Source organism: Monodon monoceros, unplaced genomic scaffold (assembly GCF_005190385.1).
Source record: "Monodon monoceros isolate NGI ecotype Baffin Bay Population unplaced genomic scaffold, NGI_Narwhal_1 Super_Scaffold_11, whole genome shotgun sequence".
In the NCBI taxonomy this organism is placed as follows: domain Eukaryota; kingdom Metazoa; phylum Chordata; class Mammalia; order Artiodactyla; family Monodontidae; genus Monodon; species Monodon monoceros.
The window spans coordinates 95,879,602-95,907,194 of NW_021703767.1; the positions used below are offsets into that span (position 1 = coordinate 95,879,602).

The window sequence follows — 27,593 nt, forward strand, 5'->3', positions numbered from 1 at the left end:
TTCATGCTACTTCAATGTCATAGCAGTTATTAAACTCTCTGCTAGATCTGGTTATTAAATGAACATATATTACTGTATCACACACGTACATATTTTGATAACTTACACTTCAACATAATTGGTTTTGTAATGCTATGCATTTTATTTTCTGCACTTAAAAACATTATTCTGAGAAAGGATCCATGGCACAAAAAGCTGAAGTGATCTAGGTATTCACTTAAAACAAGATGAGACCAAAGTGTGATGATTTGACTCCAGAGAACCTTAGCCCACTCTACTCTTTCTAATGCCATGCTGAAATAGAGATGACGAGCCTTTGGACAATCCAAAAACTACAGACCTATCTATGTGTGATTTACTTTAGTTTCAGAGGGTCTCTGGACTAGGTTAGAAGAGTGGAATAAATGCATTTGGACCTACTCAAAAACTTATAACTAAATGCTGCAAACATTGGCTTAGGAGTTTGCTAAAGAAGACAAATTTGTTTCTTTGTGTGGTTATCTGCATAGGTATCTACCAGAATAGGATTTTGGTTATCAAAACTCTTCGGGCAGAAAATCTACAAACAACAAATGCTGGAGAGCGTGTGGAGAAAAGGGAACCCTCTTGCACTGTTGGTGGGAATGTAAATTGATACAGCCACTATGGAGAACAGTATGGAGGTTCCTTAAAAAACTAAAAATAGAATTACCATATGACCCAGCAATCCCACTACTGGGCTTTTACCCAAACAATAATTCAAAAAGACACATGCACCCCAATGTCCATTGCAGCACTGTTTACAATAGCCAGGTCATGGAAACAACCTAAATGGCCATCAACAGACGAATGGGTAAAGAAGATGTGGTACATATATACAATGGAATATTACTCAGCCATAAAAAGGAACAAAATTGGGTCATTTGTAGAGACGTGGATGGACCTAGAGACTGTCATACAGAGTGAAGTAAGTCAGAAAGAGAAAAACAAATATCGTATATTAACTCATATTTGTGGAATCTAGAAAAATGGTACAGATGAACCAGTTTGCAAGGCAGAAATAGAGACACAAATGTAGAGAACAAACGTATGGACACCAAGGGGGGAAAGCGGGGGCGGGGGTGGTGGTGGTGGGATGAATTGGGAGGTTGGGATTGACATATAGACACTAATATGATAAAATAGATAATAAGAACCTGTTGTATAAAAAATAAATAAAATTCAAAAAAACCTCCCCAGAAAACAAAAATAAAAACAAAACGAAACTCTTAGGGCATGCTCTGTAAGGTTGTGAGATACCTTCTAATAATGTTTGGGGACAAGGACCCGTCAAAGAGGTAAACTCTTCATCAGAATTGTTCTCTAGGAATTTCTCTGGTTTACTTGGTCTTGGTTCCCAATAGGAAGCAGATGATTCTTAAATTAAGATACTTCGAGGAGATACTAACAAAGATGTGGGGTGTAGGGGAGCCACAAGAGGAGGCACAATAGCTTCAACAACTCCAGGCCAGTATCAGCAGAGCTGACATCACCCCTTGGCCAGAAGGGAAGAGAACAGGAAGTGGCAACTTGAAGGAAAGGAGTGAAGAGAAGTTTAGAGGAAGTGGTAACCTTTGACTATTGAGGGAGCCCATAGTGGGAGAGCAGAGAAGAGGTTACCCTGACCATCCTCAGATCTCCAGCTAGGACACTCCTTAGCCACACCCACCCAGAAGCCAGGAGGCGAGGCAGCCCACTGCTGTGGTCCGCTCATAAGTCTCTTGAGGGGAGAGAGCAGAGTGGAACTGGAAAGGCAGAGATATCCAGCACATTTGGCAAATCCCTACCATAGCACTTTTCACCACTATCTGATGGTCCAAGCGGGCAAAACTTTTTTTTTTTTTTTTTTTGTGGTACGCGGGCCTCTCACTGTCGTGGCCTCTCCCATTGCAGAGCACAGGCTCCGAACGCGCAGGCTCAGCAGCCATGGCTCACGGACCCAGCCGCTCTGTGGCATGCGGGACCCTCCCGGACCGGGGCACGAACCCGTGTCCCCTGCATCGGCAGGCAGACTCTCAACCACTGCGCAACCAGGGAAGCCCCGCAAAACTTTTTATAAAATTCATGGCTACACCTAAAATTCTGGCACGCTGTGTTTGGTATTACTGAACAAATGGACAAAGAACTGAAATACTGCAAAACAAAGAGTAAAAGGAAACTACTACATACAAGTAGGAACTAAATATTTACTTCCAGACAGAATGGATATTTAAAATGTTATGGAAACACTAGAGCATGATTCAGCAATAAATCCTATTCTGTAGATCAGACAGATATGTCACAGCTTTATAATACAGTTAAGTACAACTGTTCCTTATTTGTGGATTCTGTATTTGTAAATTTGCCTGTTGTTTAAAACTTCTGTGGTGCTTTCACAATCATGCATAGAGGTGAAAAATTTGACTTGCCCAATGCATATGTTCGCAGTTGAGGGTGACAAGTTGACATGCTGTGTCCTTGGTTCAGCTCTCTTAAACAAGCATCCTTTGCTCTATTTAGTGCATTGTTTTTTGCATTTTTGTGTTTTACTGGTGATTTTACTGTTTAAAATGGTCCCCAAATGTAGTGCTGAAATGCTGTCTAGTGTTCCTAAGTACTAGAAGGCTGTAATAGACCATATGGAGAAAGCACGTGTGTTAGATAAGCTTGGGTCCGGCATGAAGTTATGGTGCTGTTGACCATGAGTTCAATGTTACTTAACTCAACAAAACAGAAAGACACCTAAAACAAATTTATGTATTGATTAGCTGGTGAAAATGTGGCCAGAAGCTCACACAATAACCCCAGTATTTCCCCTAGGAGCAATGATTCAGTATTTGTTAATTCCCTGTTGGTGGTGACTTTACAGAACCTAACTACATGAATAATGATGATCAACTGTACTTATTGTTTTCCAATTCCTCATAAAGATTCAAAAAAGAAAATTCAATTTATAAAAGATACAAGATGATTTTTCTATAGTTAGCAGCTAATTGGTACTCATAATGTAAAACCAGAAGGGGGAAAACATTAAAACCCATCACCACTGCATAATTTTAATGTGACATATTAAAATTTATTACTTTTTGATAGTATTTGGCTAAATCCAAATTATTTCAATTAAAGTCATCTAGAAGGCCATATAGTTTGAAAATTAAAGAAATCAGTGGGAGGGAAAAGGAGAAACAACCTATTTAATACATTGACTTTACAATCACAAATGCATTATTATTATTATCTGGACTCAGTTCATTAATTCAATCCTGCTTATTAGTTAAGTCAATTTATACCCACTCCACAATAAATCCTACATTATCCAAAAGCTTCATGCTTCTATTTACAGTAGCATAGCAAACTTGGAAGTTTTTTTTTTTTAAATCACGATTCCAATGACTAATGTAAACAATTTTCCATGCTCTGGCATAAGAATATTTAATGTTAGTCAACAAAGACAGCCATCTATTATTCTGAGAAATGTAACAGTGGCAGTCTTTTGATTTTTTGTTTAAAGTATACAACCTTGAATAGTAAAAGAGCTGAAATTTCTAACTTGCTTTCTAACCATAGTAAGAATGACATTTTCCCCCAGGGACCACCAAATATTTATAAAAATTTGTACTAACATTCTTTTAAGAATCCACACATATCAATAAGAAGCTGACTTTCCTGCCATGCTCCAAATGTCTTAAAGGTTAGACACAGTACATATATTATAAAGAGCTTAAGGATAAATATTGAGTGCCTGGGCATTATCACAACAGTAAAGGTTAAATCATTTTTATTTCTGAAAGACACTTTTGGTACCATTATCATATCCCAAAATAGGTATTAATGCTACTGGTGATTAAGAAGCTCAGAAGTTATAATTATGCATCCCTTTTAGGGAAATAAAGCAGAAGAGCTCTGAAAATGTGAGGGGAAAACACCCAGGCACTTAAATCAATGAACATTGGCTAGGAGGAAACTTAAACTGATTGACTGCATCCTTGATAGAGTTGCATTAACATCCAACAGCCACATTTCTGTCCACTTAACAAGGAATACTATAAAGAAGCAAACAAGCCATGTTTAACAAAGTGTGTCAGTATACAGAAAGTGTACTTTTTCACAATTAGAAAAATTTAACACCTTTAGTCTAACACTTAGGTGGGAAACTGCCTAAAGAAAAATGAAGACCTATACACACCACCTATTTCAACTACAAAGCAAAATGCTCTCACTGTGACTGAAGGAAAATAATTTAATATTCATTATCATTTTATAAGAGTATAACTCCAAGGAATGATTATGCTCATAAGTAAACACATGATTTTTCCTAAAGATTTTTTTTGTAACTAAGGTTTGCAAGACATGAAATCAAACTGCAAAACTAGTTTAAAGCAATTAGAGTCCAATGGTTCTCTTATGTTTGCTTTTATGTTTATTTTAAATTGATATTTTAGAACAGTAAATTATCTTTCATAGCAGTCCTCCTGGTCTGATAATACAGCACCCCATTTCTGAATGTAGAGATTTAAGATAAATCAAAATGAACATTAAGGCGTACAAACAGCTACTTTAAGTCTGCTCTTATTTAATAAGGATCGTTTTAATTCATATTCAAATACATGGAATGTTGGCACAAAACTGAAGCTGCTGCAGAAAGATCACAGATGTTTTGTGGGTTACTGAAACTTCCATTTCTCTAAAAACATATACTTAAATGGTCTTAATTTTACAAATTTAAGTTTTGAGAAAATGTCTAAATAAGAAGTCAATTAAAATAAAATGTTTATTTGTAAATTATGTACAGAATACATTTTACTTTACGACAAGGAAATGGGAAGAAGAGCCATCACCTTCCAGCCAATGCTGCTTGCTTCCTCTGTTGGAGATGACCACGTTACTCTGAATCAGTTGTACAAATCAGTTTGGATTTCCTAAGTTGGAAAAGGAGAATTTGTAGTTAAACTAAGTGTTGCTGCATTATTACTAGTTGGCTTGTTTCCACAAAATGCTTTTGAACCTTGCTAACTCAGAATCTTGGAAATTTTCTGGTATAATTTTATAATCAACAAAAGCTAAACTATCAAGAACAATAATTTAAGCATTTCACCTTAAAGAAACTGTGAAATGGCTACAGAACTATGCATAATCTGAAATGTTGGTGTTTGTTTTTATCCCTTTTAGTTATTTTGATTAGTCTAACAGTAAAAAGCCATACAACTATCAAAAAATGTCATTAATGTAAATGTCACTGTGGAAAGTGCACCTTTGATAACTATCAAAATAAATGAGACCTATTTACTGTAAAATTATCAAATAGATAAAACTTACAAATGGCTTTAGACTGTACCAATAATAGTATTACATGAAATGAGGGGCTGAATATAACTGCTTGGATGACAAATCCACTTCAGTAAATGGATTTAAAGAATGCTGCAAATGTCACGTGTACATTACGATGATCAGCCAACCTAGAAAATCCAACCTCTTGCACTTATTTAGTCCCCAAATTAGTCAGATTATGATTTTTCATGTGAAGATTTAGTTGTTTCTCCATCATTGTCTTCTTCTTCCTCCTCTTCACAATCCCCATCTGTTTGCTGTTCCAGTTCCTCTTTTGTGATCATTTCAAAATCATTCCCATTTCCACTACTGTGTTGGGATCGGTCATCTTCTCGCCTGTCACTGTCTGTGTCTGAATGCCGTTCTCCACCTGAGCCTTCTGTTCCATGATTTCCTGGTCCTACTTTTCCTTCCTCATCTTCCTTTTTCTCACTGTCTGACTTTTCCTCACTGTCGGACTTCTGCTGCTTTTTGGTTTCAGACTTCTCATCTTTCTTTAAGTCTGCTTTTGGTCCTTTATATTCATGTGTGTACAGAGGCCTGAAGGAGTCAATGAAGCCCACGTCAGCAGTCAGATTTGGCAAGAACCAAAAATGGTGCCTTCCTCCAGTTATGAGCCAAATGATGAGAAATAGAATGCAACGAGCTGTGGGAGAAAAATTTCTCTAATTGAATAATTCAAGCATTGACTCAGAAAGCACAGAATATTTGTTAATGCAAAAGTGGGAAAACATTCACAGTTTTATTATTTGCATATTACATGCACCTTAAGTATAAACAATTAAATCCTAGTTTAGCAGCTATCAACAGTATTCTAGGCACAGAGCATTCTTCTCTGAACTTGAGGGCATAACACTACAATGCCATTAAAAAATTGCTTTTATAATTTTTTAATTCGGGTGCTGTTTCATGGATATACTTATGATTTATGCACTTTGCTATGTTATAGTTCAATAAGCACAGCTGCCAGTTGGACCCTGAAGTACACATGAGATCATGGTAGAAGAAAAAGGAAATAAATGCAGGATGAAGGATACCTTAAGCAGCCTTAAAAAGGAGAAAGCAGGGCTGCACTGTGACTTCCCTAGACCCCAGACACTTTTGCCTTTGTAAGGCAATTCCTTCATTAAAACATACTAAAAATTCTGCTTTTCTGACCATACTGGTACAAATACAAATATAATCCTGCACAGGTTCACTATGATATACATGTGTATATATTATTACTTTTGATTTTAAAAGAAATGAAAATGAAACAATTTCCGTGGGCCCCTAAATGTACCTTGAGTTCAAGGCATGTGCCTACCCTGCCTAAAGGATAAGTCTTCTAAGAAAAAATACTTTTGAACAATAAGATAATGTTTTACTAAAAGTTACGAGTTTCTTAAATAAGTATATAATTTCTGTTTATTTTAAGGACCAACCTTCTCCCAATATTAGGAAACATACAATGCTAATGAAAGCCAGATGGCTTCAACAAATAGGTTTGAAGTTACTCTTTTAGAGCAATATATGACAAAACTGCGGTTTAGATAATGGAAGAAATTGAGAATTTTAAAGTTTATAGTAATGAGCTATCACAAACACAAACCCCAATATTTCATACAGTTTTCTCTTAATTTACCAAACATACTGAAGAGCTGAGTGAGTGATTTGCCTGGTTTTTCTTTTTTTTTTTTTAAGGTCATGATTATGTGAATGTTATGGACTAATCAATTATGACAGGTTTTTTGGTTTTATTTTACTTTTTGTTTTCTTTACTGATAATTATATCATTGTTTTCAAATAAGACCTGAGAAAAGCTCTTCTATGTTTCTTCCATTATATTGCTTTGGACAAATAAAATGGTTATAGCTGCCCTGACTTTTATAAAGCAGTAATTTCTATTTTCACAAAAGAACATAAATATTCTGAAAGACTGTGTGTGTATACATCAGTATCTTTTGTGGTACAAACAGAAAAGGCAAATATGCTTTGAAATTATGGAATAATCAGTGAATAAACCCCACTGAAAAAAATAATGAACATCTCTTAAGGAGGCTGCATATTTTTCCCTCCAAATAGAATTATGATGTTATGATAGGCTTTGAAGGGTTGTTAAGACAGACAGTTCATAATATGAAATCTTGCCTCAAATCCAAGAAAGAGCAATATCGAAATGGCAAATAAAATCTAAATTCTAATGCCATGTATAAACTGGGTGTAGCAGAATTCTAACATTTTTTACAGTTTTTCTCTATGTGGCAGTAGATTATTATCAGGGGCAAAAGGAGAGGAATCATGAGAAAACCGCTGTGATATGTATTATCATACCACTTCTATACTAAAAGTGACATATTTAGAAAATCGGCAAAGATCTTATTTTAAATGGCAATACTAAGAATATGTATTCAAAGTAGCACCAAATATAATTTTGACCAATATATAATACTTCATGAGATAATATTAAAAAAATCTCCAATTTATAAGTGGGGTACAGATCAAAACCGTTTGAAAGTATATTTGGAATTTTCCAAGAGAAACAACATTTTCTAAGAGAAGCAATGAAAATGTTGGGTTTATTTTCTGATTTGATTCACAAGACTACTTAATGCACAATGCTACTTAAATCCATACTGTATTTAAAATGAAAAATTATAGAAAACATTACTGAAGAAACAATACTTTAAAAAGCAAAACAAGATAATAACCATAAATTATTGCAAATATTGGTTTAAATAAAAGATAACCAAGTGGGTTATTTCTATTCACTGGAGTTAAACCTTTGCTGAAAAATTTCAAAGAGCTTCTAAATTTTCAGAGATTTGAGAACCAGAAGACACCAACTTGATTAGTATATCTAATGGCAGATAAAAGTTTATGGCTTCTCATTCTTGATGCAGGTAGTACACTACCACGAATTACCTGCTTCACACTCTTAGATATTATTTCTTGGCCTACAAGTGTGCTGTTACATGCAAAAACTTCAGGGGCTATTTTCAAGGTGACTAAGCTAGAGGAAGGAAAAACTGAAAGGTGGATGAATAAGGCCTCACACACAGTCAGAGATCCCAGAAAAAAATGGAGGCCCATAAACAAGATGAACTGAATGAAAATACTCAATGAATTCCTAGGTCCATGGGTGGTGGCACCAACTCAGGACACTTTGATGTCCAGGGTGAAGGGATGTGCAGAGGGAAACTGCTTAGGGCTATAGCAGTAATGCTTTATAAACATAATAATCTATTACATTACATATCATAGAATCTCAGAGTAACACACACCCTCCTCAGATAATCTTGGCCAAATCATGTCCTCTAAAAACAGATATTAAATCATTAATGTGGATATTTAAAAACATTTCTATAAAGAAGTACTCCCATATGTTCTGGTGGAAAAGCTTATTTGTCATTTGAGGAAAATAATCAAAACTTAGTACCATATACCAACATAAACTCTCGATGGTTCAAAGAATTATATTATAAGGTTAAAAAAAAAATCACTAAAGAGCTTTAGACAAGCATAAAAAAATTCCTATTTCTTTCCCAAAATGAAAAACTAAATTAGACCAGTTTACCCTGTACAGGAAAATCTTCAAAGGCTAGAATTTTAAGCAAAATAATACTTGTTTTTTCTCATAGTAACATGATCACTGTAAAAAATACAGACAAGTGTAAAGAAGAACATTAAAATCATTCAAAACTACCACCACCATTTATATTTAGGCACACTTCCTTTTTTTTTTTTTTTTGTGGTACGTGGGCCTCTCACTGTCGTGGCCTCTCCTGTTGCGGAGCACAGGCTCCGGACGCGCAGCATCAGCGGCCACGGCTCACGGGCCCAGCCGCTCCGCGGCATGTGGGATCTTCCCGGACCAGGGCACGAACCTGTGTCCCCTGCATTGGCAGGCGGACTCTCAACCACTGCGCCACCAGGGAAGCCCTAGGCATGCTTCCTTATAGTCAAACCCTCCTTGGCACTATTTCCATTTCAAACAAAACAAAAAAATTTTTTTAAGTTCCTAATTATATAAGCAAAAAATACCACATTATCCTAATTTTATCATTTGATAACTAGTGATGAGTATTTTTCATATATTTATTAATCAATTGTTTTGAATTTCCTCTTTTGAATTGGGTTATTTTTATATTGTTATTTTAGCCATGAAAGACCCCAATCATCCAGAAACATAAAATAACATTATTTACATTTTCTTGTTGATTTTTAAACAGCATTTTACAACCTGTTAATGCATCAAGAATTTATCTTGGTACATGGTACAAACTGATTTTTACTAAAAATGGCATATCAATTGTTTACAATCATTTATTGTATAAAATGTAAATGCTTAAAATAAGTTTCACTTGCCTTAAGTAAAAAAAGTGTTTACTGAAAATATTATGTCTAATAAATGATCAACCACTGTAAAAATACTGAAGTCCTTGTGGTAGTTAAATCTTAAAGCATAACTATTTGCAGACTGAGACATATTAAATCCTTTCAACACAACAGACCAAATCTAATCAAGCACATATACTACTTCAAGCCTGAGTCAGTTTTGGGATATGACCCAAAAAGTAGGCCCATATATTTCTTGATTCACTTACATTAATTTTGCTGTTAAACTTTACTGAAGCTCCAGATTATAGTCCAAACTGCTCAATATCTACCTCTTACCCAGGTCAGTCTTATTAATAACAATACTTACCAACAGCAAGGAGAAGAATGCTGGCTACAAAACAGCCTGCACCCACACTGAGGTAATAAACACCTACTCTCATTTCTGCTGGCCAAAGAGGGAAGAGGGTGGCTGCTATCACTGCAATCACTGGAACAAGAAATGAAAAAGTTACATACATAACCTTTAGACTAAAATTTTAAATGGCTTAGTTGCCATAACAGTGAATATACTCCTAGGGGGAGAAATAAAACAAAACCATATTGAAACATATAAAATTGCCATTTTTATAGGTAAAAAATGGTGGATTATCAACCATTTCATAGTTTAACTACTACTTTTAAATTAGATTAGGATTTTTCTAGTATAAATTATATATAATTAGAAAAAAGTATTGTCTAAAAATGTGAAACTGTTAGCTCCTTAAATGATCAACTGCTGCTACTGTCAACTTTTTGACTATAAGGTATCTGTCTATCAAATAGGGAAGCTTAAAGAAACAGCAGCCAAACAACAGAACTAACCAAAAATGATTCCAAAGATCCCTCCCTGGAGATTGGTTCTGGGGTGAAGCTCTGACATCTACCAAATGAAAAGCTCACCAGGAAATTCTGATACAGATCATTTTTGGTAGTTAGGGAAGCTGTATACAAGCATCTCCAGTTTTTTTCTAAGTACAGTGGAACCACATGGAACAATCAAAAGAAAGATCTGGTTTTTAGGTATTTATAGCAAAAGAGATCAGGATTCAAATTCAAATTCTAGCTATTTCATTTATAAGCTAAGGACTGGATTTATTATTTTGAATGGGATCCTATGATCATACTGATCAAACTTGCTTAACTGCTATTTTTTTCTACTTGTTAAATCATTCCCTCCCTCTACTCCTATACCCGCCCCACTAAATTTACAGGAATAACACATACCTATGGTAACAAAAGAAGCAAAAAACCCCCAAAACAAACAAACAAAAAACCCAAAACAGTAAAATAAAAAACAAACCAAAAGGTATAATGTGAAGTCTTCATCCAATTCTTGGTCCATTCCCCAGAGGTTAATTACTATGATTTATTTGTATTCCCAGAGACTGCCTATATACAATTAAAACTAGCTACACAGAATTTTCTTTTTTTTTTACAAAAATGAGCTTATAACACTCTTACTCTTTTACAGTGTTCATTTAATCTATTCTAGATATCTTTTCGTGAGTACTAATAAGAATTAGTCTTATCTAATTCTTTAAAAGCTGCATGATATTCTGGCACACAGTTGCACTGAAATTTATTTCACCATCCTCCTACTGAGGGACCTGATCTGTTTCCAGTTTTATCCTATTATAGACAAGAGGGCAACAAATACCAATGTACATGTACATGTGTGCAACTGTGATTACAGCACAGGATAAATTCCTTGAAGTGTAACTATTAGGTCAAAGGGTAAAGGCATTTAAAACTTGAAAGATGTTTGCAGATGACATGATACTACACAGAGAATCCTAAAAATGTCACCAGAAAACTACTAGAGCTAATCAATGAATTTGGTAAAGTAGCAGGATATAAAATTAATGCACAGAAATCTCTTGCATTCCTATATACTAATGATGAAAAATCTGAAAGAGAAATTAAGGAAACACTCCCATTTACCAGTGCAACAAAAAGCATAAAATACCTAGGAATAAACCTACCTAGGGAGACAAAGGACCTGTATGCAGAAAACTATAAGACACTGATGAAAGAAGTTAAAGATGATACCAACAGATAGAGAGATATACCATGTTCTTGGATTGGAAGAATCAATATTGTGAAAACGACTATACTACCCAAAGCAATCTACAGATTCAATGCAATCAAATTACCAATGGCATTTTTTATGGAACTAGAACAAAAAATCTTAAAATTTGTATGGAGACACAAAAGACCCTGAATAGCCAAAGCAGCCTTGAGGGGAAAAAACGGAGCTGGAGGAATCAGACTCCCTGACTTCAAACTGTACTACAAAGCTACAGTAAACAACACAATATGGTACTGGCACAAAAACAGAAACATAGATCAATGGAACAAGATAGAAAGCCCAGAGGTAAACCCACACACCTATGGTCAACTAACCTATGACAAGGATATACAATGGAGAAAAGACAGTTTCTTCAATAAGTGGTGCTGGGAAAACTGGACAGCTACATGTAAAAGAATGAAATTAGAACACTCCCTAACACCATACACAAAAATAAACTCAAAATGGATTCGAGACCTAAATGTAAGACCGGACACTATAAAACTCTTAGAGGAAAACATAGAAGAACACTCTTGGACACAAATCACAGCAAGATCTTTTTTGATCCACCTCCTACTAGAGTAATGGAAATAAAAACAAAAGTAAACAAATGGGACCTAATGAAACTTCAAAGCTTTTGCACAGCAAAGGAAACCATAAGCAAGACGAAAAGACAACCCTCAGAATGGGAGAAAATATTTGCAAACGAATCAACGGACAAAGGATTAACCTCCAAACTATAATAAACAGCTCATGCAGCTCAATATTAAAGAAACAAACAACCCAATCCAAAAATGGGCAGAAGACCTAAATAGACATTTCTCCAAAGAAGATATACAGATGGCCAAGAAGCACATGAAAAGCTGCTCAACATCACTAATTGTTAGAGAAACACAAATCAAAACTACAATGAGGTATCACCTCACACTAGATAGAATGGCATCATCAGAAAATCTACAAACAACAAATGCTGGAAAGGGCGTGGAGAAAAGGGAACCCTCTTGCACTGTTGGCTGGGAACGTAAACTGATACAGCCACTATGGAGAACAGTTGGAGGTTCCTTAAAGAACTAAAAATAGAATTACCATATGATCCAGCAATCCCACTACTGGGCATATACCCAGAGAAAACCATAATTCAAAAAGACACATGCACCCCAATGTTCACTGCAGCACTATTTACAACAGCTAGGTCATGGAAGCAACCTAATGCCCATTGACAGACGAATGGATATAGAAGTTGTGGCACATGTATACAATGGAATATTACTCAGCCATAAAAAGGAACGAAATTGAGTCATTTGTTGAGATGTGGATGGATCTAGAGACTGTCATACAGAGTGAAGTCAGAAAGAGAAAAACAAATACCGTATATTAACTCATGTACGTGGAACCTAGAAAAATGGTACAGATGAACCGGTTTGCAGGGCAGAAATTGAGACACAGATGTAGAGAACAAATGTATGGACACCAAGGGGGGAAAGCCACGGGGGGGTGGGGATGGTGGTGTGCTGAACTGGGCAATTGGAATTGACATGTATACACTGATGTGTATAAAATTGATGACTAATAACCTGCTGTATAAAAAAATAAATAAAATTAAAAAATTAAAAAAAAATCTTGAAAGATATTTGCTAATGGCCCTCCTAAATATAGTCTGAGGGATTTGGATTAGAATAAAGTGTCAATGTATATTTCTGAATAGATACTTTGTGCAACTATATTAGGAACAGCCATGACATAAATTCCTAGAAGTAGAATAGTTGAGTCCATGTGTATACATTAAAAATTTGGAAGATATTGCCAAACTGCCCTCCATAAAAAATAAAATAATGGACATATCATCAATTATTGGAGAGTATTGGTTTTTCTTAAGTGTTGGACCTTCACTAAGAGTAGGTACTATTAAATTTTATAATTCTCTTGATAATCACTGTTACTTTAATTTGTATTTGAGTGTGATTAAGTATCACTCACAATTATTGGTCACTGTATTTTTTCTTTTTTAAAATAAATTTATTTATTTATTTATATTTTATTTTTGGCTGCGTAGGGTCTTCGTTGCTGCATGCGGGCTTTCTCTAGTTGTGGTGAGCAGGGGCTACTCTTCGTTGCGGTGCGTGGGCTTCTCATTGCGGTGGCTTCTCTTGTTGTGGAGCACAGGCTCTAGGCGTGTGGGCTCAGTAGTTGTGGCTCACAGGCTCCAGAGAACAGGCTCAGCAGTTGTGGCACACAGGCTTAGTTGCTCCGTGATGTGTGGGATCTTCCCAGACCAGGGCTCGAACCCATGTTCCCTGCATTGGCAGGCGGATTCTTAACCACTGCGCCACCAGGGAAGTCCGGTCACTGTATTTCTTTATCTGTGAGTTACCTTTACCATTTTTCTAGCAGGTTGTTAATCTCTTAAAGATGTAGTGCAAATATTCTCCTCAGTTTATCATTTATCTTCTGGCTTTATTTAAAATGTACTTTAAAAAAATAACTATTTTATGTTAAATATTTTCTTTCTGGCTTCTGCATTGTTTATATCCCTTTCTAAATTTTAGAGATTGTACTTACCAAGGATTAATCCCATGACAAATGTTTTAAAGTGAACTGGGTCATAGATCCACACAAATACCTAGAAGAATCAAGAAACCTCAGTGCTTAAAGTTCTAAGGTTACATTAGAACAGTTACTTCCAACCTCTTAACATATAAGAACTACTTTTAAAGGTAAACAAATTCCAAAGACTATTCCTTTAGTAGCAGTGTTTCTTTTGGTATCCATTCAGTTAGAAAATTATTTTAAAAACTATAAATTACGTAACACAGTTAAGTACATTTCTATGTACTTGCATGCTTTTAACAGTTTACTCCTGTGTGCAAACCATTACTTAACCATTACTTATTCAACCTAAATACCAACAATTGTACAGCCTTTTTGCCCCTAATGTAATGATGTATACTGGCATGAGTAGAGTAGAACCAACCAGTCTAAGAGCACAGTTATGATAGATTCCAGTCAGGCCCTATTAAAGATCCAGCAGCTCTCAATTCCACCCAACTGATGAGAAGCAAAGAACCATTATTAAAGATCTTGCTCAGTGAACATAAAGATTCTGTGACTCCCTGCAATAAGTTCATTGCCAGCTCCCCATGGAGGGTCTGTAGCTGCAAAGCTGGGAACCACTGCTTTTAAAACTTACTTTAGAAAACAGAAATTTACTTCATTTAGAATAATCAGAACTCTGTTCATCATCCATAAACTCTTAGTTTTATCTCTCAGTTTCTATAAATAACAGTACTCTTCCATTTCCTGGTTCTATTTTTTTTTTTTTTTTTTTTTTGCAGTACGCGGGCCTCTCACTGTTGTGGCCTCTCCCATTGCGGGGCACAGGCTCCGGACGCGCAGGCTCAGCGGCCATGGCTCACGGGCCTAGCCACCCCGCAGCATGTGGGATCTTCCCGGACCGGGGCACGAACCCGTGTCCCCTGCATCAGCAGGCGGACTCTTAACCACTGCGCCACCAGGGAAACCCTCATGGTTCTATTTTGACTAGCGCTCTTGGTTACTGCTTTTTGATTTGCTTCTTTTTCTAACATTTCTCTTTTTTAATGCTGCACATTTATCCTGGAAATCGGATCCACAGACATCACTTCTGCCATTTAGCATTCTAAAGAAACAAGTTTTTAAAGATGCTTCCCATCTTTAAAAGTTTCAAAGCCTGCTTCTTTCTACAGAATAAAATCTTAGCCTTTTTGGGAATGCAAGCACCCATGCTTTTGCTCAGGAAAAAGCTTCCTTTGTCTAACAGACCTATAACTCCTTTGCAGTGTACCTGGCCATCTACCAGTCATCCTTCAAGGCTCAGGTCAAGTGTCCAGAATCTCCAGACCCTTCTTATCCTCTCTTGATTAAATTACCTATACCTAATTGGTATTCTCCCATCATAATACTCACCATGCTGTAATATAGTACAGGCATGTACTATATTATACTGTACTATATAATATATACAGTGTACCTCAGAGGTATTTCCAGTTTAGCTCCAGATCACCGCAATAATGCATTTTTTTGGGGTTTCCCAGTGCATGTAAAAGTTATGTTTACACTATACTATAGTCTATTAAGTGTGCAATAGCATTAAGTCTAAGAAAACAATGTACATACCCTAAGTAAAAAATACTTTATTGCTAAAAAATGTTAACCATCACCTGAGCCTTTGGTGAGTCTTAATTTTTTTGCTGGAGGAGGGTTTGAAATATTGTGAAAAATACCAAAATGGGACAGACACAAAGTGATCAAATGCTGTTGGAAAAACGGAGTTGACAGACTTAATGCAGGGTTGCTGTAAACCTTCAATTTGCTGAAAACAAAAAAACAAACAAAAAACTTTATCTCTGAAGCACAATAAACAGAAGTACAATAAAATGAGGTATGCCCATACCATGTTTAAACGCTTGTATGCTTGCTAGACTATAAGAGCTTCCAAGAAGATAATTTTATCCTATTTATCATGTTATTCCCAACACCTATAAAAACAACTTCGCATATAGCCAATGCCTGATGTTTAACTGAAGGTACTTGCGCTTTCACATTAAGAAAGACCTGTGGTCTTCTATTACATTGGTTCTTAAGCAGGGGTTCACCAGAATCACCCAGGGATACATTATACAAAACACACACACACATCCATATACACACTCACTTACTATAGATTCCATCCTAGAGATCTTCATGGAAGTATGCCTGGAATGAGCCTAGTGCACATGTTTTGTGAAAAGCCTTCCCAGATTTTCAAGCTCATAGCTCCAGGAACCACTGCTTTCTATTTATACTACTTTTTTATTAGGTATAGCAAGAAATTCACAACAACTCAATGGCCAGTATATAAGTAAATGTTTTTGTATTGGTTAAATGACTAAATTAAGTGGTCTTCATGGAAGGCTACAACCATAAAAATAAGCCACTAAATTAAATAAATAAAAATGATCTCCTTGAGTAAAGCATCAAGTAACATTGAAAATTTTAAACCCTGATAGTCGTGTGTCTAACTATAAGAGGCAGAAACCTGTAGGTGTCTCTCTTTAACCATTGTACTTTTTTTCCTTTGATTCTAATGGGAATCTTATACTTTACTGGGCAAATGACCATCCAGTATAAAAAGCATATTTCTAAGACTTTACTGCAGGTAGGCATGACCATATGAGTAGGTTCCGGCCAATGGAATACATGCAGAAATAAAATCGCCAGCTTCCTGGAAAGTATCCTTAAAAAGGAAGCATGTCCCTCATTCTCCTTCCCTCCTCTGGATGCAGATATAAGGCTGGCAGTCATTTTGCACCATGAGATAATCTTTACTAACTGCCTCACACAGGCGGAAAAGTTCAGATCCACCCTGGAGCTGCCATATCTGTTTACCTTCCGATTTCATTAATGAGAGAGAAACAAGTATCTGTTTTGTTTTAAGCCACTGTTATTTCATGTTTCCTATCTATCATAGACAGCTGAACCCGATTCAGATTGATTTAAAAAAATTTTTATAAATCTAAATTCAGAGATATTCACTTTTAAAAAGTAGATTTTGTATCTACATGGTTAAATTTATCTGAATTACTTCTTTTCTTAGTGAAGGCATCAAAGATAATTCTAAAAACTCCTATGGAAAATTGGATTTCTACTTATAAGCTAGATACTCTCACCTCATTTCCATCCAGAAAAACTTGATCATCATGTGGCTCAAGCTTGAATTTTTTCTTAGTTTCCTTCTTTTTGGGAGTTCCAGGAGTTTCCTCCTATTAAAAAACAAGTTGAATAGAAGAAAACACGTTTGCAAAGAAGCAAAAAGCAATGAACATCCATATAGTCAAAGTTTCACTATATGAGACACAGAAATCAAAATTCTCAACCACAGTATTTGTAAGAATCCTAATGTGGTTTAAGTGGTTGTTGCGCAATATTTTAAAGTGCTGATACACCAGTAGTGCTAATGTGCAAGTAATAATTTTTTGATTTTTACTTAATTTTAGTTGAAATCACCTTTTTGGATTCTTCCTTTTCACCATCTTTCTTTTTTTCTTTTTCCTTTTTTGTCTTTTCATCCTTTAGATTTTCTTTCTTGCTCTTTTTATCTTCTTCTTTTCCACTTTCAGCTTTTCCTTTCTCTTTTTCTTTTTTTATGTCTTTCTCATACTTCATTTTCATTACTTTTAGTGCCCGATGAAAAAACTGTTTCTTTAAAAGCCTTTGGAAACAAAGATATGACATTACATTCCCTATAAATTATATACAGACTAAAAAGCAAAAATTTCAAGACCTGAATAAAATGAGCAAAGGAAGACATACACTGGCAACTCACAAAAGAAATTACAACTAGTAAGCCCATTGAAGAACAATCAAAAATGTCTAACTGAAAACCTGTGTAGCCAATTTGATTATATGAAAGTTGTCAACCTAATTTTCATTTTTTAACTGTATAATTTAATGAGATTATAGGTTTGGAATTATCCTTAAGTTTTTCTCTAGGTTCATTAGGAGTAATCAAGACTGCTTTATTTAAAGTTAAGTCTCAAATTCAAGAGCAGACATAAGTGGTATATAAATATATGGGGAAAATAAATGTAACAGTTTAAGAAATGTTAGCAGATTAAAAATGTGCCCAGGCTTCCCTGGTGGCGCAGTGGGTGAGAGTCCGCCTGCCGATGCAGGGGACGCGTGTTCGTGCCCCGGTCTGGGAAGATCCCACATGCCGCGGAGCGGCTGGGCCCGTGAGCCATGGCCGCTGCTGAGCCTGTGCATCCGGAGCCTGTGCTCCGCAACGGAAGAGGCCACAGCAGTGAGAGGCCCGCGTACCACAAAAAAAAAAAAAAAAAAAAAAAAAGGTGCCCATGATCTGACTGATCCAAATCGTGTCTTCACCTGTCCTTCTTGATGTATTTTTCTTCTCTCCATGTACTTCACTATTCAGCCTGTCACTGTAATTAAATATCTCCAATTAACTAAGGAATAATTAAATATGCTAAGGTGAGATTTCTGGACTCTGAAAACAACACAGTATCAAGTTGAAAACTGTACAATATATGTAGCAGAACAACACCATGTGTTCCTTGCTTCATTAATTTCTCTCAATGAACTGATCTTTCTTCTATATAGCAGGGGTTATTTTGTTTTTTGTTTTTTTTTTAATATTCCTACTTCAGGGCATTTCCACTGGCTATTCCCTTTATCTAGAATGCTCTTCCCCCAAATAAGCATGTCCTTTTGGTCTACTTCCTCACTTCTTTCAAGTCTTCCCTCAAATGTTACCCTCTCTATAAGCCTACCCTGTTTAAAATTATAAATCTATCCCCCATCCTTCCTCCTGTTTCCTGTTATCCTATCCACAGCATTTATTCTTTTAGTTTAATATACAATTTATAACATGCTTGTTTGCCTTCACTAGACTGTAAACTTCTTAAGAGTAAGATCCTTGCTTTATTCACTTCTTTATCTGATGAATTTAGAAGCTCAGCTGACCCTAAATTAAGTCAACCTTGGCTGCCTCAATCTTTTCTAATCCTACTCAAGAAACTGGTTTACCCTTACCTTTGTCATCTAAAAGCCATCTTTTCAAATCTTATGTTCCAGTTTCAGAGTTCCTGATTTCTTTATTCCTGCCTTGATAAAGTACAACTACCAAAACACAACTAGAAGCTAGGTCCCACTGCCACCATCTGTGCCTGTTAATGGTAACTATCCACCTTTCTATTCAATACCTTCACTGGTGCCTACTCCAGCACATCATACCACTTGCTAACTAGATGCCTCCTTCTTGCCTAAAGACAACTTATTTCTGATCATTATCTTGTGCCCACCTGTGTTTTGACCTGCTTGGCTGGGCTTCTTTCTGCTGCTCAGTTAGGTCCACCCCATGAACATCTCCACAAAGCTAACTTCTAGGTCTCCTCATTTGGACTTTTACTTGTTCAGAAGATCTATACGGCATATATAATTATGCCACTGCCTGAAATGCCCCCAAAGAATCCATCATTAATATCTGCTACACATATACATATATACATAAACAAGCAAAAATCTGAAATGAGACCCTTAATAATTAACTACTTATGAGTAGAAAGTGAGACTTAAAGAGTAGTGGTGGGTATTTGCATATGAAGGGGGATCTTTAATTTTTACTACTTCAGAACTTCTTACAAAAATTTATAATGAAAATATTCTAATCTCTATTTTTGCACTTAGATGATTTCCAGATTTTCTATCAGGATCATTCATTACAACTTCACACATTACTGACCGCAGATGTACTAACACCACAGCATTAGTTTCTGCAAAACCCCCCACCCCAGTCAATAATGTGTTAATACAAAAACAAAAATACATCTTATTCATTGTATGTTAATTGAAAACCAGCATTTCATACTACAGTTCATATTACAGCTCTCCATATAGTAAGAGTACATGTGCACACAAACACAGATACTTGAGTATATAGTCTCAAATGGTAATATAATTATCCATGAAGCAACATTATTGGTAATTTGGATTTTCTTCTGTACCATTTTCAAAATTTTCTCAAATTTACTTTAGTGAAAAAACATGTTCTTAATAAAGAAATAAACAATTAAAAAATATAAACCATAGAACTTTAGGAGAAAAAAAAAAATCCTTCCCTTGACGAGCAGATACAGAAGAGCACAGAATCAGCAGGAACACCTGCTTCTGTTACTCCTCCTGTACAGCTGCCCCAACCCCTTGAGAGAAAAGAAGACTATTAACCAATCAAATTGGTCTTGAGAAGTTCACATTCAGGTAGATGGGTTCAGATATCACCTCTACCACATAACGAGCTATGTAGTATTGGGTAAGTTACTTAATTTTAGTGTATTTCTAAAATGGGGTATAAATGAGAAGCATGTAGATTGTTTAGTGTGGTGCCTGGCATGCATGTTCTCAATGTTAGCCATTACTACTGCTGTAGCAAAATCTTGAATTTCATTTAATATTGATAGTTATGGAAAACACAAACACATTTGGTTTTATAAATAGTTACATTATACCCTCATTCCATTCATTAATAAGTAGAATCATTCACTTATTCCTTGATAGTTCCTTAGAGAATGCCTACTTCAATTCACTCTATGCCTCAAAAAATGAGATGACATTTACTATTGTAATAAAATCAGTGCCTCCATTTATTTAGCTTTAAACACACTGTACAGTACAGATCATCTACATAAACTCTGACATTTTCACAGACTACTCTTACTTTCCTATCTCAGTATGTTCTGTGCCCTCTGCCAGGATCAAATGTCCACTCTCCTATTGTTTGCTGGGTAATCACCTATTTCTGTTTCAAAATTTGATTAAAACATATTCCCTGAGAGGCCATTCTTGAAGTTTCCCCATTTCTGTCTTTCTTACAGAACACACTGTATTGTAATTAGTCACAAATCTTCTCTAACAGATGAAAATATGTGCTTTGGAGGCAGAAACCAAGTCACAATTATCTCTGTATTCCTGAGGCCTGGCCTATAATAGATATTTGATAAGTATTTCTAGAATAAATGAATGGATTAAAAGCAGCTTGTGAAAAGTTATTAAATTGCTTATTATTTTTCTTCACCTCTTAATTTTTTTTACCAGGTTTAATAAATGTTTATTAAATGCCAGACATATGTTTAGGACCTTCACTTATCTGACAATGGTGAATGCCCACATTGTGCTAATTGCTGTGGAGTTACAATAAAGTATAAAACAGTCCTCCAATTGCCTTCAGATTTAGCAGGCAAGAAATTTAGAAAAACTAACACACATGCAACAATTCTATTTAAATAGTTAAGGACTAAACTGTATGCTATTACCTTTATAAATTCTGTAGAACATTAGTTTAATGTGGGCTAGGGGATCTGGGGAATACTAGATGGTAGAGATGGAATTTGAGAGATATTTATATTGAGAGGCAGGCAGGATAGAGGAAGAACTGTTTGCGGAAAATGGCAGGTTATTATCAAAGAAAGACCAGAAGAGAGAATGAGTATGGTATATGAATGAGAGTGAGAAGGACACTACTGGACTGGGGGGTTGGAGATGCAAAGTCACTAGGAGTGTTAGGATGATGCTAGATAAAAGGTTGAAGAGTCTGTACTTGAAATAGGCCATAAAGAGGCACATCCTACAGTTTCCTGTTTTCCTTTGTTTTTCCTTAGACTCCCTCAAGACTTCAGAAAATGAGACAGGACAAGTGTCCCTTTGTGGTTTTGCCTGTAGTCAGGCAGGAACCCATGAGGGCTGGCCATCATGAGGTCACCATGGTTATTATTAGAAGTGGCTTTGAAAACTTTAGGTAGTTATGCTTCTCTCTCTTAGTGCAAAAAGGACACAAAAAGCTTGATATGAATGGGAATAACATATACAACAAAAAGTGAGTGTATTGCTAGGACAATCTCTGTACTCAGGTTTTTTTTGCTTTTCATATAACGAAGTATCAAGTCTCCTAAAAAGCCAAGTGAAGTGTATTAATACTGGCTGCTCTCCTCAGAGATTTGGGCTCAGATTTAATATTCAAATAGTATTGACAGGTTAATCCTTCATCTTAATTTTTGCTTCATTAAATCCATCATCATTTTGGAGGAGATAGTATAGTGCAGTGGTTAAGAGCATGGACTATGAAGTCAGATTGTTGGATTTAGAATTCTGGCTCAGCCACTTACTAGCTGTGTGACCTTGGATAAGTGATTTAACTTCTCTGTTTCTGCATTTATAGCATCTTTTAATTTTTACACTATATATATAAAAAATAAGTCTGTTTTGAGGCAGGCAAGGAAATTTGCACTTTGCAGTTCTAATACACAGATGGCTGTAAAGGAAAATACCGACTACACCACTGTTAGCTAATCCCTGCCCCGACAATGAAATTTCCATTGTTTCTCAAAGGTCCATTAGTGACTCTAGATTTTGGCAGCTAAGAATTTTTTTTTTTTGGCTGTGCAGTGTGGCTTGTGGGATCTTAATTCCCCGACCAGGGATCAAACCTGGGCCCATGGCAGTGCAAGTGTGGAGTCTTAACCACTGGACTGCCAGGCAAGTCCCTGGCAGCTAAGAATTTTAAGAAATAGTTAATAATTCTTCAACTTTACAGTTTTAGAAACCAGGTTGTAAAATAGTGGTTTTTAAGAGGGGTCTCATGTGGCTGATACTTTAAATGCCATTAAGCAATATATTAGTAAATGCTACGTGTATCTCCCTGCTAAGCATATAAAATAATCTAAAATGTCAAATTCCCACCAATTACAAAATTTAGTATCACAAAAACAAAATTTCATATACTAACATCTTAATAAATATGTTTAAGTAGTAAATAAACCAAGGGAAAAATTGGAAAAACAAACAAAAAACCAAAAAAAACCCCAGCATACTCCTTTCCAAGAGAAAAGATTTTTTGGGGGCTGCGCCATGCAGCATGTGGGATCTTAGTTCCCTAACCAAGGATTGAACCTGTGCTCCCTGCAGTGGAAGCGAGAAGTCCTAACCACTGGACCACCAGGGAATTCCCCAGAAAAGTGATTTTTGTACACCATTAACCATGAAAAGTTTTTCCCAAAGGAGAAGTACTTATTATAAAAAACATGGATATGTTACTGAACTGTCTATACTTCATCTTGGAATGAAGAAAAGACAGATGTTTCAGCTGCCTTGATTTCACAAGGAATATATTAGCAATCACAAACAAAATAGGGAAGGGTACCTGGCTAATGGCTCAGTAGGCGCTGAAAAAACAAAACAAAACAGGGACAACAGGTCTATTAGGAATCTCTGACAAAGTTTTGGAAAAGATTCCCCAACTTTTGCTCTAGAAAAGAAAGAACTTTTTTGTTCACGACAGGCACTGGTATATGATTTTTATTGCTGATCCTTCAGTTCAGTCAGCCTGGCAAATGTACAAATGTAACAGAACACAAATAAAAGTTATAAATATATGATAGCCTAACATCAAATAAATTCATTTCCAGAAGTACTGAAGAAATCCAGGTTACATGTAAAAGCTACACTTGAGCTATGCTGTAATAGCACTATACTTAATGATGAAATAGGGAAGGAGCTTCAGGACCATGGAGAATATTTTTAAATTACTATTTATATTATCCTTCACTAAGAAATAAAAACTACCTGTTGCAGTAGTCAACCACAGACTCCCTCGTTGTAAATAAAGCTTCCTCTCCTTTCTTGGCCTTCGCCCACTTTGAATCCAAAAGGCAATCCACTGCTTTTGAAGCTAAAGAAGAAATTTATTATTTTAAATTTAGTATACAGCAGGATTTGTGCTTATCTAAACAATATTCTATAAGGCAAATTTCAACATTCTGGCATCCGAAAATAAAACCAAGTTCAACAGAAAATTTAAGTCTGACATAATGATCCTCAAAACCTCAATTTGTGAAACATACTGATTAAGCACCTTTCTTAAAGTAATGCTCTGAAATAAATGACATTCAAAAATATTAACTAAAGCAAGATAAATTAATGAGAAAATGTTCTTTAAAAAATTCAAAATAAATGTAAATAACACTCTTATCAAATAATCATAATATGGGATAAACAAACCAAAAATCTTCCTCTACCACAGTAACAGAAATTCTGTCACCAAGCTTTATTGTAACCCACCGAGGAATAAGCTCTGAAACAATCTACTGTCATTGGAAGAAGCTAAATATATGAGATGTGAAAAAATCAGCATGTCTATTTTTATAAACTTTTAAGGACTATCAAAATCATTAATCATAACACTGAAGAGATGATAAATAAATTTCTTCCCAATAATAGGTAATTCAACCTTAATTGATCAGACAGGCAAACTCAACAACTATTGATTTATAAGCTATGAGACATTACAGATAATATTAGCTTATTATGAAGTTGTTTAGATTATGTGAATAACAAACACTCCTAAGTTGGTTCTGACACACTTGTTTCACACTGAATTCTATGCCAGAGTTTTACAAAAAGAGTATCGTTAAGTACATGTACTATCTGAATAAAAGTTAGTGTTAGTACTGAAAATAAATCCTATTTTAAAAATTTCCAAGAAACGTTATTAAAAAGCACTTTCTTTTATTTTTATTGACATTTTCAATCATGAAAGGAAAGAACAGGATAATCAATTGTCATATGCTCATCATCTAGCTTCACCAATCATGCTTGGAGAGCATTTTTAAAATATCTACCTATCCCCAAATTAGGTATCTTCATAAGATATGCACACAAATATAATTTTATTGATGTAATCCTACCAATAAAATAATCAACCCGGTGACCCATCATATTGGTGGACTTTGTTGGACAGTTAAATCGAAGAAACTTGGCTACAGCCTTCTCTTCTTTAGATGGTTCACCAACTTCCTGCAAAATAAGAATATTAATTTAATGTAATCATTTACTTGTGACATTGATATACTGAAGAATAATTTACAGATCTCTTCTGAAAATCTTTTTAAGTTTAGTACAGGCCTTTCTTTCAAGCTTTTTCTGGGGCAGACCTGGTAATGTATACAGAAGACAGAATGGAGATTTTTTTTGCGGTACGTGGGCCTCTCACTGTGGTGGCCTCTCCCGTTACGGAGCACAGGCTCCGGACGCGCAGGCTCAGCGGCCATGGCTCACGGGCCCAGCCGCTCCGCAGCATGTGGGATCCTCCCGGACAGGGGCAGAACCCGTGTCCCCTGCATCGGCACGCGGACTCTCAACCACTGTGCCACCAGAGAAGGCCCTGGAATGGAGATTTTTAAAATCACGTTTTTCAAATACAAGTTGATAGGGCCCAAACCTGTCTGCCTCTTGGCCTCAGCTACAAGGCATTTATTTTGAGTTGTTTTTCCAGTATGGTAATCATTTTGTACCAGTTCACCTTCACTCTTGCCTGGTCTCTTTTTAAAAGCCGTAATGCAATAATTCAAAACATTAAGAGGCTGTCAATAGTGAGCGCCCAAATGTCAAAGTAAGTAGAAACAGGTGCCATAAATAAATGTTAAATAACAGCCAAAGCCATGTACCTTGAACAATGGACAACAGATTGCAGGAGGAGTTCTCAAATTAACCAAAGACAGCTGTCCCAGTGCGGTCCCAGATACAAACTACTATCAGAGATGCTGAAGATTTGTATTCTCTTCCCTTTCCCCTGTGGTTACAGATTCTAGATACCGTCAGGGAATCTTTTCTCACCTTGTCTTTCTTCTTTTCTTTCTGAACGGGGTAAAGCAAAAATAAAGATGCAGGGCTTCCCTGGTGGCGCAGTGGTTGAGAGTCCGCCTGCCGATGCAGGGGACATGGGTTCGTGCCCCGGTCTGGGAAGATCCCACATGCCGCGGAGCGGCTAGGCTCGTGAGCCATGGCCGCCGAGCCTGCGCATCCGGAGCCTGTGCTCCACAACGGGAGAGGCCACAACAGTGACAGGCCCACGTACAGCAAAAAAATATGCAATAGACAAATAAATTACAATCTCATTTAAGAACTGATTAATGGAAGGGCACAAAGAGTTTTGGAAAGGCTGCTTTAATCCTTCCCTGTTTTCTTTTTTCCATTCCCTCCTCCAAACTTTCTACCAGCTTCATTGTTTATCATTCCCCATCTTGCTTTTATTTCCTTACATTCTGAACTTATGTTCCTGTATACTTATTCTCCCCATTCATATACTGAAGAAAATTAGGTCAGTCTACGTTTGCATATATCTTTTATATATATACTTTTAGTTGTCTTATTGCTGTAAGCTATCATAATAAAAGTACTGTCTTTAATTACATGTTTTAGCACAGTACACAGAGCACTCAAGCAATATTTCTAGCAATATACAATTTAAATGTGAATGATTTCAGGAAAGGCTATTTCTTAAGATGAATAAAGTGCCAAATAATAGTAAAGAATTATCTGCCAAGAATCTAGTATGCCGAGAAAAATTAATGCTGAAGACAGTTATGTTTTAGGCAAGACATTCTAATAACACAAAACAGGAAAAATAAACTCTCTAAATCATCTATCTTTACGTCAGTTTTCCCACAGATTTCAAGTTAGTTTGCATTCAGTTATGTTTGTTGAAAATAAGGAACAACTAACAAATCAAAGTTTCAGCTTTAATTTTATCCTGAAGAGGAGTAATTTGTGAGATGAAGCGAAAATCTGTGCCGTGGTTGCTGGGTCACCTGGCAGCTACTTCTCGTATTTCCTTCTTTGCACTTCCCAACTCCTCTACTTCCAACAGCCAATTAACAATGCATGATTCTTATACTCTCGTATTACCCCACTTGTGGGTTACTATTTGTGACAATAGAAATTAAAAGCCTGCACAACACTGTATATCAACTATACTCCAATATACAATAAAAATTTTAAAAAAGAAAAAAAAAAGCCCAAACCATTCAATCCAAATGAAAACTATAGTAAAAACCAAATATTTATGTGATTAAAAGACCTTTAGTTTTATATATAAAAACACATATCACAAAGAAATAGAATCTTAAGAAACTGTAAATTCAAAATTTAACACTCCAAGTTCAGTAACATCTACAATGTTCATAATTATTTAATCTGGGTCCTAGTCACAAAATATAGTTTCTGACAAACTAAAAATTCTATATTTCGGTTTTTGAAATCACACTAAAATTATTAACATATATGTTAGTATATGTTAAACGATAGCATTTAATTATGTCTGTGTAACGCACTGCATTTCTAGGAGGCTCATCTATTAGTAAATAATATCCTATATAGTCACGTACAGCCAAAAAAGTAATACTATATAAATAGTTGGAAATAATGAGATACTATAATTGGCTTTATAGAAACCAATTCTATTTTATAATCACATCCATAT

At 35.8% G+C, this 27,593-nt stretch overlaps 1 protein-coding gene across 1 annotated transcript in view; it reads right to left on the reverse strand.

Annotated features, from left to right (window-relative positions):
* Window positions 1–3,260: 3,260 nt before the first annotated feature.
* SEC62 (SEC62 homolog, preprotein translocation factor) overlaps window positions 3,261–27,593 on the reverse strand; it is a 30,996-nt gene continuing 6,663 nt past the window's right edge. The window contains exons 2-8 of the mRNA XM_029214572.1: window positions 25,021–25,129; window positions 23,900–24,005; window positions 17,774–17,978; window positions 17,437–17,529; window positions 14,312–14,372; window positions 10,013–10,132; window positions 3,261–5,971 (exon numbers count right to left, since the gene is read on the reverse strand). Coding sequence (XP_029070405.1) covers window positions 5,502–5,971; window positions 10,013–10,132; window positions 14,312–14,372; window positions 17,437–17,529; window positions 17,774–17,978; window positions 23,900–24,005; window positions 25,021–25,129 — 1,164 coding nt within the window. The 3' untranslated portion in view covers window positions 3,261–5,501. The remainder of the gene's footprint in view (window positions 5,972–10,012; window positions 10,133–14,311; window positions 14,373–17,436; window positions 17,530–17,773; window positions 17,979–23,899; window positions 24,006–25,020; window positions 25,130–27,593) is intronic.